The sequence below is a fragment of the Emys orbicularis genome, chromosome 13 (genome assembly GCF_028017835.1).
Source record: "Emys orbicularis isolate rEmyOrb1 chromosome 13, rEmyOrb1.hap1, whole genome shotgun sequence".
In the NCBI taxonomy this organism is placed as follows: Eukaryota; Metazoa; Chordata; order Testudines; family Emydidae; genus Emys; species Emys orbicularis.
Genome location: NC_088695.1, coordinates 2,020,146 through 2,031,607, shown reverse-complemented (window position 1 = coordinate 2,031,607; position 11,462 = coordinate 2,020,146). Strand labels below are relative to the sequence as shown.

At 61.2% G+C, this 11,462-nt stretch overlaps 1 protein-coding gene across 1 annotated transcript; it reads right to left on the bottom strand.

The window, feature by feature from the left end:
• Positions 1–8,374: 8,374 nt before the first annotated feature.
• MPIG6B (megakaryocyte and platelet inhibitory receptor G6b) lies at positions 8,375–11,137 on the bottom strand. Its single transcript, XM_065415936.1, has 5 exons — positions 11,083–11,137; positions 10,533–10,850; positions 9,660–9,697; positions 9,222–9,316; positions 8,375–8,652 (listed from the first exon to the last, which is right to left on the bottom strand). Exons 1-5 carry the CDS (start codon positions 11,135–11,137, stop codon positions 8,502–8,504), a joined length of 657 nt encoding a protein of 218 aa, XP_065272008.1. The 3' UTR covers positions 8,375–8,501.
• Between the last annotated feature and the right edge of the window lie 325 nt (positions 11,138–11,462).

Here is an 11,462-nt window from a genome sequence, read left to right as displayed (position 1 = left end):
GTATCGTAAACAGACCACGGTGTAAACAAAGAACATGGGCTGTGCAGACAAGTTTCACCGTGTCCCCAAACAGCAGCAGGGGCAGCAGCTGTTACCAGCACGGCCCCTGCTCACGGGAACCAGTCATTCTCTACTTCTGCCGGTGGGGAACAATAATAATGTAGGTCCTACAATATGTCTAGTAAACACATGGAAGGTGAATGGACTGGATGAGGGCTGAGAGGGGAAGTTCCTGCTTCTTGTGTGCAAGCGGAGGCCTCAGTCCCGTTGGGGCCTGAAAGAAAGGAAAGGAGGGAGACAAATGTCATGTGAGCCGCACGGCAGAGAAATGCGGTAGCTGGCCCACCAGGTGGCACTAGGGGGCGCTGTGCGGGCGGGGGCAGCAGGGGGCGCTGTCCCCTGGCACTCAGGGCTGCCCCTTTGCCCCAGGGAATGGGGCAGGGGGAGCCCCGCAGGGGGCGCTGGCGTTAAAGGGGCGGGTACCTGCTGGCCGGCCGGGCCCGGGTTTTCCAGTGCACGTAGCCGACGGCCCCAAGGGTGGCGCTGAGGAAGAGGAAGGCGAGGCCACAGCGCACGGCCAGCACCATCACCCCCCAGCCGCTGCCTGGCGCCGAGCCTGCGACCGGAGACAGAAGCTTGAGCGGCCACGAACCCGGAGCTGAGATGCAGCCATCTCTGGGGCGTGACACGGGGCTGTTTATACAGGGACCCCTCGCTGGGCTCTGAGATGCAGCCACCTCTGGGGCAGGACACGGGGCTGTTTATACAGGGTCCCTGGGTACGTTTCCCCCCAGAGGTGGGCTGTGGACCCCAGCGCCTGGGTCTATTCCAAACTTGGGGGTCCCAGGCTGCCTCCCCGCATCGCATCGAGGCTCCCCCCCAACCCTGGGGTGTTGCCGTTCTGTGCGGCTGGTACCCAGCCGCCGCGCCCCTGAGGTGGCCGCATTAAGTGGGACAGGGACAAATACGCACCTGGACTGGGGGGGGGGGGTTGGGCCGGGTGGGGGGTTCTGCTGGATCCCGTGCGCCCCCGGGTGGTGCTCCAGGCAGTAGCCCCCAGACTGGGAGGGATCCTCAGGCAGGCAGCAGCTCCACAGACCCTCGAACCGGCGGGAGAAATCCTCTATCAGCAGCTTGGAGCTCAGGATCCGAAGGGCTGGGGAGTTTGGTGGTGGTTCCCTATTGAGCCCCCACATGGCGCCCCCTGCTGACGGTGAGCTGGGTCCCTGCGCCCCACAGGGGGTGCAGGAGAAGGACACCACAGCTCCCTTCCTGACCCGCTCCTTGGGGACCGCGGCGATGGGCGCCCCGGCCGGGGAGCCTGTGGGGGCAGAGCCCAGACAAAGTGACGGGGCCGACGGCAGAGCGACCCCTGCTGGCTGCTTGTCATTCCCCACTGGGCTGGGATATAGCGCCCCATCAAACCCCTAAACCCCTCCCAGAGCTCGGGAGAGAACCCAGGAGTCCTGGCTCCCAGCCCCCTGCTCTAACCTACCAGGCCCCACTCCCCTCCTAGAGCCGGGGAGAGAACCCAGGAGTCCTGGCTTCTAGCCCCCCCTGCTCTAACCACTAGACATCACTCCCCTCCCAGAGTCAGGGAGAGAACCCAGGAGTCCTGGCTCCCAGCCCCCCCGCTCTAACCACTAGACCCCACTCCCCACCCAAAGCCAGGTGAGAACCCAGGAGTCTTGGCTCCCAGCCCCCCATCAGGGCTGTTACCAGGCGTGATGGTCACGGAGATCATCGTGGCGTTCTGGCTGGGGCTGGCACAGAAGAAGACCCCCGAGTCGTTCATGTGGGGCGGTCGGAATTCGAGGACAGAGGTTTGGGTTCCCTGATCCAATAGGAGATGCAGCCGGTTCCTGAATCTCCCCAGCGGGATGTGCCGTTCCTTAGCCGCCATCACTGTGCAGATCGTCTGTATCCCACCTCTCACACCAGCGCAGACCGGGTAGCACAGGACCCACTGCCAGCTCAGGCTCGGCCCTGGCAGGTTGCAGGGGAGACTCACATTCAAGCCGGCTTCTGCCGTCACCTCTGGGCCTGCGAACACCAGAGCCTGCTGGATCCGACCCACGAGAGGGCTAGCGTGACAGAGACCCCTTGCCCGGTGTGGAGATGCGGCCACCTCTGGGGTGGGACGGCTGGTTATACAGGGACCCCTCAGAACTGGGACAAGCCCTGAGCCTCCCGCCCCGTTCGCTGCAGGCCTCCTGGCCGAGCCCACACCCAGCGCATGAGAGATCCCAGCCCCACGGCCCGGTCGGCTCCTTACCTTGCTGAGCCCTGGGGGGCACCGCTGTGAGGAGGGCGAGGGCCAGGGGCAGGAGAGGGGGGCGCATGGTGGAGATGGGGGGGGGGGTAGCCGTGCAGCGGGGAGAGGGGGCTCCGGCCACAGGGTGCGTCTGCCTCTGGGGAGGGCGTTTTTCACAGGGCTACAGCCGTGGAAGCTGCAGCTAGAAAACCACAGGATATGACACAGGCTCATGGGCAGTTGCCAGTGGACCCCACGTCCCTCCCAGAGCCCTGAGGGAATCCAGGAGTCCTGGCGCCCAGCCCCCCCACCCCCCAATACACAATCAACTCCTAGCTTTACCCAGGGGTGGGGGCAGCAGGGGGCGCTGGGCTGCGGGGAGCGGGACGGGGGCAGCAGGGGGATCTCCCCTGGCAGTGCCCCCAGGCAGTAATGCCCCCCTAACGCCCGCTCTGTCCTGCCCGGTCTCCGCAGGGCCCTGAGGGGATCCCGTACAGCATCCTGCACTTCCAGGCGCCCCGCGGGGCCGGGGGGAACTGGCCCGGCCACCATCGACTCCAAACTGGCCACCAGCCACGGTTGACAGGGCTGGCGAGCGCAGGTGCGTCTGGGGCACGGCCAGCCCCCACCTCAGGCAAAGACGCCCCCTTCCCTCGGAGACTCCCAGTCCCATGCGATTAGGGTGGGTGCGGCGGAGGGGGGGCGGTCTATGAGAACAGACCCTCCATCCAGTTAATTCCCTGGTCGTGGGGGGAAGGGGGAAAACAGCATTGACAATATTGTAGGTCCTACTTTATGTATTGTAAACAAGCCCAGCCCAAGTGGGACTTGGCCAGCTATGAAGTTTCCTGCTACTTCAAATGTCAACAGAAAGGGGGAGGGGCCTCCACCTCCATTCCTGCCCCCTGAGACATATGTGATAGGTCCTACATTATGTATCGTAAACAAAGCAAAGTGTCAATAAAGTGGGTGTTGGGCAGGAAGGAAATATTCTGTGGCTTGAAGCAACAGAAGGAGAGGGGTGGGAGGGCATATTGCAGAGGAAACCTGTTGCTGATGGGAATCAGTCACAATCCACAAACAATACTGTAGGTCCTACATTATGTATTGTAAACAAATCAAAACATAAGCAAAATCTGTATGAGTTGAGAATACTTTCCCCTCCCTTCTTCTCCACCTGATAAAAGAAGATGGGGGGTATTTCGAGAAAGGAACTGGTTACCCTCCACAATACTCCACTGAGGACAACATTGTAGGTCCTATATGATGTATTGTAAACAAAATAAACTGTAAACAAACAGAATCCCTTTTTTGCTGGTCCAAGTGGTGGAATACGATGGCAGTTGAATGGGGATCCTGCTCATGGCAACCCGTATGCCCCCCTTCCTGACTGCTGAGAATAATATTGTAGGTCCTACATTGTGTACAGTAGAGGAACTAAAAGTGTAATCACAATGGATACTGGCCCTGAATGGATATTTTCTGCTTCTCCAGAGGGCAGTAGGTGGGGGCTCTTCCATTACTACCGCCAAGAGCAATATTGTAGGTCCTACATTTTGTATCATAAACAAATCAAAGCATCAAACCAAGTAGCTTTTTTGGATGGATTTTGTCACCAAATAGCAGGAGGGGGGATAGGGTTGGTTCCAGTGGGGACAGGGCACATGGGAACTGGTCCCTCTCTCATACTGCCTCCTGAGACAAATAGGGTAGGTCCTACATTAAGTATCGCAAAGAAACCAAAGTATAAACAAAGACAGGCGGAGGTTGTGCAAAACACTTTAAGACTTCTCCAAAGGGGAGGAGAAAGGGGAGGGATTCCCTCAAATCCTGCCCTGTCAGAACCATAGTATAGGGCCTACATTATGTCTTGTAAACAAACCACGGGGTAAACAAAGATGGGTGGTGCACTAAGGTTCACCTTCCCCCAGCAACAACAGGGGCAGGGGCTGTTTTCAGCATGGCCCCTGCTCACGGGAACCCGTCATTCTCTACGCCTGCCGGTGGGGAACAATAATGTAGGTCCTACATTATGTGTAGTTGTGACGGTGCTGCCCGTGGGAGCCAGCTGAGGTCACTCAATCAGGGTGAACTGCAAACAGAACGGGGCAGACAAACCCCAAACGCTGGTGGATATTCCAATACTTAGATTTCCCAACCAGCACAAAACAGCTTCTGTAGTACCTCACTGGTTACCCAGACGTCCAAACAACGCAGTTCCCTTAAAGTGCCCAGCCTCAGGCCTCCGTCCAGACACACACGTCAGATATTATGATGATGACTGAAAATCTGATATCATCATAGAAAAGAAAAGGTTCTTCCAACCCCAAAGGATCAGCCACACACCCAGGTCCAATGATAACTTAGATCTTACCCAAAATACACGCTATAGTCAATTCTTATTAAATAAACTAAAATTTATTAAAAAAGAAAAGGAAGAGAGTGTTGGTTAAAAGATCAATATACAGACAGACTTGAATTCAATTCTTGAGGTTCAAGTACATAGCAGAGGTGAGCTTGTAAGTCCAAAGAGTCCTTTTAGAAATAGTCCAGAGGTTATAGTCCAATGTCCATATTCAGGGTGAGTCCAGTCAGTGACTGGGGATCTCAATCCTTATGGCTCAGGGTTTCCCCTTCTTGAAACCCAAAGCAGATCTGAGATGAAGCAGGATCGTGTCCCAGGGTTTTTAGACATTTCCAGCAGCCTTTTGGCCTGAGAAAACACTAGGCTCAACTTTCCTTCTTCCCAACATCCTGGCAATTAGCATAGTGTAATTTATCCATTAAACAGTTCAGATACAGGTTACCACAACCTTCGAAGAGACATAGAGACAATAATACTATTTCACTCAAGTGTCTTCATAAATGTTAATATTCCTGTTTTGGTCTTTGAATCAAAGCTATAGCAATAGACAAGACTTGTTTGCTGACATCACAAGACCTGAGCAAACATCTCCCCTTCTATCTCTAACAATGCCGGCTGTATTTCAAAGCTCTGTTCATTTACAGATCTTCCTAACCAGTCTCTAAAGTTCGGCCCTGGGTCAGGTCAGCCTGTGAGTTAATTAACTCGTTCTGGCCCTGTCACCTTCCAATGAGATATTATATCACACTCATAACGTCACACCCCCAATGCACAATTGGTGCGGGAAGGGGTGGCACAAACATCGCTGAGTGCATCCCAAGGACTCCCCATCCGGGACAATGCATCAGCTACAACATTCTCCTCCCCCGTTATGTGGATTGTGTCCATTTCATACCCGTGAAGGGCTAAACTCCAACGCAGCAGCCTGGAGTTGGTCCCCTTGGCCTTGTGCAGCCAAAGCAGCGGGGCCAGGATCACTCACCACAGCGAATTTCTTGTCGTACAAATAGGGTTTAAGCTGCTTGACAGCCCGGACAATGGCACAACGTTCCTTCTCAATGGGAGCGTAAAGGGAGCCAAAGACAGGGAAGGAGGATACAGCCGTCAAGTGAGTTACACGGCAGAGAAATGGTGGCACTAGGGGGCGCTGGGCTGCAGGGAGCGGGACGGGGGCAGCAGGGGGCGCTGTGCCCAGGCAGTCAGGGTTGGCTCTGAGCCCCAGGGAGCAGGGCAGGGGGATCCCACCATGGGGCGCTGGCGTTAAAGGGGCGGGTACCTGCTGGCCGGCCGGGCCCGGGTTTTCCAGTGCACGTAGCCGACGGCCCCGAGGGTGGTGCTGAGGAAGAGGAAGGCAAGGCCACAGCGCACGGCCAGCACCGTCACCCCCCAGCCACTGCCGGGCGCGGAGCCTGCAACCGGAGACAGAAGCTTGTAGTGGCCACAAACCCGGAGCTGAGATGCAGCCACCTCTGGGGCGGGACATGGGGCTGTTTATACAGGGACCCCTCGCCGGGCGCTGAGATGCAGCCACCTCTGGGGTGGGACACGGGGTTGCCAGCACAGGGACCCCTTGGTACGTTTTCCCCCACAGGTATGTTGTGGACTCCAGCGCCCAGGTCTAAGCCAAACTCAGGGTTCCCAGCAGACCTCCCCCCATTGCATCCAGGCTCCCCCTTCGCTCCCCACCCCAACCCTGGGGTGTCGCCGTTCTGTGCAGCTGGTACCCAGCTGCCCCACCCCAGAGGTGGCCGCATTGAGCGGGACAGGGATACGGGGGCTGAATACGCACCTGGACTGGTGGGGGTGGGGCTGGTGCTCTGCTGGGTCCCGTGCGCCCACGGGTCGCACTCCAGGCAGTAGCTCCCAGACCGGGGGGGATCCCCAGGCAGGTGGCAGCTCCACAGACCCTCGAAGGACCTGGAGAAACCCTCTATCGTCACATTGTTGGCCTCAGGATCCGAGGGGCTGTGGAGTTTGGTAGTGTTTCCCCATTGAGCTGCCACGTGGCGCCCCCTGCTCGGGGTGACATGGGTCCCTGCGCCCCACAGGGGGTACAAGAGAGGGACACAGATGCTCCCTCCGCGACCGGCTCCTTGGGGACCGCGGCGATGGACACCCCGGCCGGGCAGGCTGTGGGGGCAGAGCCAAAAGTGATGGATCCAGTTAACGGCCCGCCCCCTGCTGGCTGCTTGCCGCTCCCCTCCTTCCAGAGCTAGGAGAGAACCCAGGTATCCTGGCTCCCAGCTCCCTGCTCTAACCACTATCCCCCACTCCCCTCCCAGAGCTGGGGAGAGAACCCAGGTGTTCTGGCTCCCAGCCCCACAGCAGGGCTGTTAGCGGGTGTGATGGTCACGGAGATCGGCGTGGCGTTCTGGCTGGGGCTGACACAGAAGATGACCCCCGAGTCGCTCATGTGGAGGGGTCGCAGTTGGAGGACGGAGGTTTGGGTTCTCCGACTGGTTAGGAGACGCAGCCGCTTCTTAAACCTCCTCTCCGGAGTGTCGTGTGCCCCAGCCGCCATCACTGTGTAAATCGTCTTTATCCCACCGCTCACACCAGCGCAGACCGGGTAGCGCGGGACCCACTGCCAGCTCAGGCTCGGCCCCGTCAGGTTGCAGGACAGACTCACAGTCGAGGTCACCTCTGGGCTTGCAAACTCCAGTGCCGAGTGGTTCCTGCCTATGAGGGGACAAGAGTGACGGGGACCCCTCGCCTGGCACTCAGATGCAGCCACCTCTGGGGTGGGTAACAGCTGAACAGACGTTTGGGACAGGAAGTGAAGGGGAAGGGTGCATCCAGCTGGAGCCGCAGGGAGAAGATTTGTAGGGTGACAGGAATGGGCTCACCGGCTCTGGGATTCTCCTGGGACCCTGGGAGCTGGGTTCCTTATTGAGCGCACTGGGGCCAGGGGAGAGCGTCCCCCGCTGAGCCCCCCGCTGCCCCGGCCGAGCCCCCACCCACCGAGTGCGAGTTCCCAGCCCCATGGCCCGGTTGGCTCCTTACCTTGTTGAGCCCCCGGGGGCACCGCTGTGAGGAGGGCGAGGGCCAGAGGCAGGAGAGGGGGGCGCATGGTGGAGCCAGGGAGAGGTGGAAGCCGTGGGGCAGGGAGAGGGGTCTCCGGGCACAGGGTGCGTCTGCCTCTGGGCAGGGGCGTTGCTCACAGGGCTACAGCAAAGAGGAAGCTGCTGCCAGCAAAGCACAGGAGATCACGAGGGCTCCTGTTCAGTAGCCGTCCCCTGCTGCGAATAGAACCCAGGAGTCCTGGCTCCCATCCCCCCTGCTCGAGCCCCTGGGCCCCACGTCCCTCTCTGAGCTGGGGTTAGAACCCAGGTGTCCTGGCTCCCAGCCCTCAACACCCAATTAGCTCCTGGCTTTACACACTTGCTTAGTTTTTTCCCCACCTAGTGGTTTGTCTTGGTGCTACAGGATAATTGTTAACAGGCAGGGTGCAAAGCTGGGGGTCGCGGGTTCAAATCCTGCCCACGGAGGCGGGTGCGCTCGGCCTGAACTCTCCTCATGGTCAGATGTCCCTCAGCTGGAGCGGAGATGTAGCCGCCTCTGGGGTGGGGCGCAGGGGGCTGGTTATACAGGGACCCCTCGGCCAGTGCAGCTCACTCTGGGGCGGGGCAGCTCTGCACAGACGTTTGGGGCAGGAACTGAAGTGGAGCCGAGTCTGCCTGAACCCCACCCCCGGGGCCAGGCCCAAAGGGTGGGGTCTTGAGGACAAAGGTGACACACCACAGACACGAGGGGTTCAAAGGCAGATTTTAATGCCACAATCCGTTAACCTGCAGAACTCCCCACCACAGGATTTTAACAGAGATTTCTAGCATCTTCCAGCTGAATTTCCCATCGCCTGGGAGCCAGGAGTGTGAATGCAACTCATGAAGGGGTGGAGAGGAGAGGGGAGTGGAGCCGGGGCGGGTGGGGGTCAGACAATAGTGGCATAGACCGTGGCGCCGTGTGGGGGAGGGGCTGGGGCTCGAGCCACCAGTGGGTGCTGGACTTCAGCGTAAAGCAGGGTGCCTGGGACCTGGGGAGAGAAGGGGTAAGAAGTTACAGAGATTTCCCCCTGCGACCTTCTGCCCCCCAGCTCTGCTGGTGCCCCTCACTCCCGACCCGCAGCCCCTGCTTGCCCCGCCCTGCCCCCCCCCGCTCTGCTGGTGCCCCTCACTCCTGACCCGCAGCCTCCTGCCAGCCCAGCCCTGCCCCCCCCAGCTCTGCCGGTGCCCCTTACTCCCGACCCACAGCCCCTGCTAGCCCAGCCCTGCCCCCTCAGCTCTGCCGGTGCCCCTCACTCCCGACCCACAGCCCCTGCTAGCCCAGCCCTGCCCCCCCCCCAGCTCTGCTGGTGCCCCTCACTCCCGTCCCGCAGCCTCCTGCTAGCCCAGTCCTGCCTCCCACCCCCAGCTCTGCCGGTGCCCCACACTCCCAACCCGCAGCCTCCTGCTAGCCCAGCTCTCCCCCCTCCCAGCTCTGCCGGTGCCCCACACTCCCAACCCGCAGCCTCCTGCTAGCCCAGCTCTCCCCCCTCCCAGCTCTGCCGGTGCCCCTCACTCCCGACCCGCAGCCCCTGCTAGCCCCCCCCTGCCCCCCCCTCACTTTTCTTTCTCGACTCTGGGGCACGGGGCGTCTTTCGGTTGATTTGGCTCCAAGCCGTGGCTCTTCCAAGGGGCATAAACGGGGCCCGGGGGCTCCTTGGCATAGGATGGAGAGAAGGAGAAAATCAAGAGGGAAGAGGGATGGGATAGTGTGTGGGGGGGGATCTAACCAAGGAGCTGGTTGACCTGTGGAACTAGCCATCACTGGATCCTTACAGACTGAACATGGCTGGGAAGGTTACGGACCCGGCTACTCAGGAAGGACATCTTTGATCCGCTCTGCACTCAGCTGGGGAGGCGGGATACTGGGGTATCTGGGCCCAGGGCTCGGACCTATGGTGGGAGCGGTGGGATACCTGGGTCCATGTCTCTGACCTATGGTGGGAGCGGTGGGATACCGGGGTAACGGGCCTGCGGCTGGGGGGTTTCTCTCTCTCACCTGTTTTGTTCTCTTTTTTGTTTTGATTCTGTCGGTTCCTGAAGGAAGAAAATGGGAAAGATACACAATGAAAACACGTTTCTCCCCACCCCCATCCCCGGACTCCTGGGTCCCTTCCCCCACCCTGTGGGGCTACCACTCCCCAGGCTCCTGGGTCTCTCCCTCTTCCACTCCACCCTGGGCTGGGGCTCTGCTCCCTGGACTCCTGGGTCCCTCTCTCTTCCCTCTCCATCCCCTGCTAGGGGTGCTGCTCCCCGGACTCTGGGTCCCCAACTCACCTGCCCCGTATCCGTCTCCACCTCCACAGGTGCCAAGCGCCCAGCCCTGCGCCGATCAGACCCAGAACCGCCGCCACAACCCAGATCCCCCACTCAGAGCTGGAGCCTGGAACAGAGGCAGGGTCAGGGCCAGCAGAGGACACCGTGGGGCAGGTGTGTGGGGGGGTGCAGGATGTGCGGCACTATCTTACCTGTGCCTCCTGCCCCGAGGGGGGGCTCCAGGCAGAACTCAAAGCCCCGAGAGGAGGCGCCGAGGAGATGACATTCCCAGCGGCCCCAGGCCCCGCGCCGGGACGGGTCCAGCCTCACGGTAGCCCCCAGCTGGCTCTTGGTAGCCCAGCCCCGGTTGCCCAGGGGCTGGGAGTTGAGGAACCAGCGGAAGGAGGCCGAGCCAGCCAGCAGGGGGCAGCGCTGGCAGTGGAGGGTCAGGGCTGAGGGGGACGTCCGGTTGGAGGAGACGGTGAGGTTGTTCTGACAGCCTGGGGGGGGGGGGGGGGCAGATGGGGGTCAGCAGGGGACGCTGTGGGGAGCAGGGTGGGGCCCTGGCTGGGGAGCGCCCGGTGACCCCAGTGCGGGCTGGGGGGGCTGGCCTCACCTCCTGTCACCTCCAGCTGGATGGGGGGCTCGGCCCCAGACTCCCCGTGGCAGGTGAAGGTCCCCGAGTCGCTCATGACCAGGTCCCGGAGCAGCAGGGCCCCCAGGCCGGAGGGGTGGGGATCCAGGCGCCCCTTGAACTGGTCCAGGGGGGGCTCCGGCCTGGGGGGCAGATGGGCGATTTCGAGCTGGTCTCCGGGGTCGCCAGCGCATTTGGGGTATCGGGGGGACCAGACCCAGCGCAGCCGGGGACCCCGGGCCCCGCAGGGCAGCAGGATCTGACCCCTGGCCCCCCGCACCTCCAGCCGCGGGGAGGAACCTGGGGGGGGGAGGGTGTTAGCTGTGCCCCTCACGCCCGACCCGCAGCCCCCTGGTAGCCAAGCCCTGCCCCCTCCCCCAGCTTTGCCGGTGCCCCTCACGCCCGACCCGCAGCCCCCTGGTAGCCAAGCCCTGCCCCCTCCCCCAGCTCTGCCAGTTCCCCTCACTCCTGACCCGCAGCCCCTGCTAGCCCAGCCCTGCCCCCCCCCCCGAGCTCTGCCGGTGCCCCTCACCCAACAGCGGGCCGGGCGCCAGCAGGGCCAGCAGGACCCAGACGGCCGAGCCCATTGGTTCAAGGCATCTCCCTGCCAGGGTCCGCGTCTCACTCCAGGGTAGGAACCGATGGGGGGACGGATGGGGGGAGCCGTCATTGTTGGCGCCTCCGGGGCTGAGTCATGGGCCGGGGCCCTTATCATGCCAGCCCAGACTTCCCCCGGCCCCAGTCTGCCGGGAGCTGAACCAGCCGCTGCCGGCTCCCTTCGCCACACAGCGTTCACTCTGAAACCTAACGACGGGCTGCTCCACTGCTGTTTGTGCCTGCAAACCCCACCACAGCAGCCACCGCTGGCCTCCCACTGAGCTGCCCCCCAGGGGCTGAAATGCCCCCCACTGC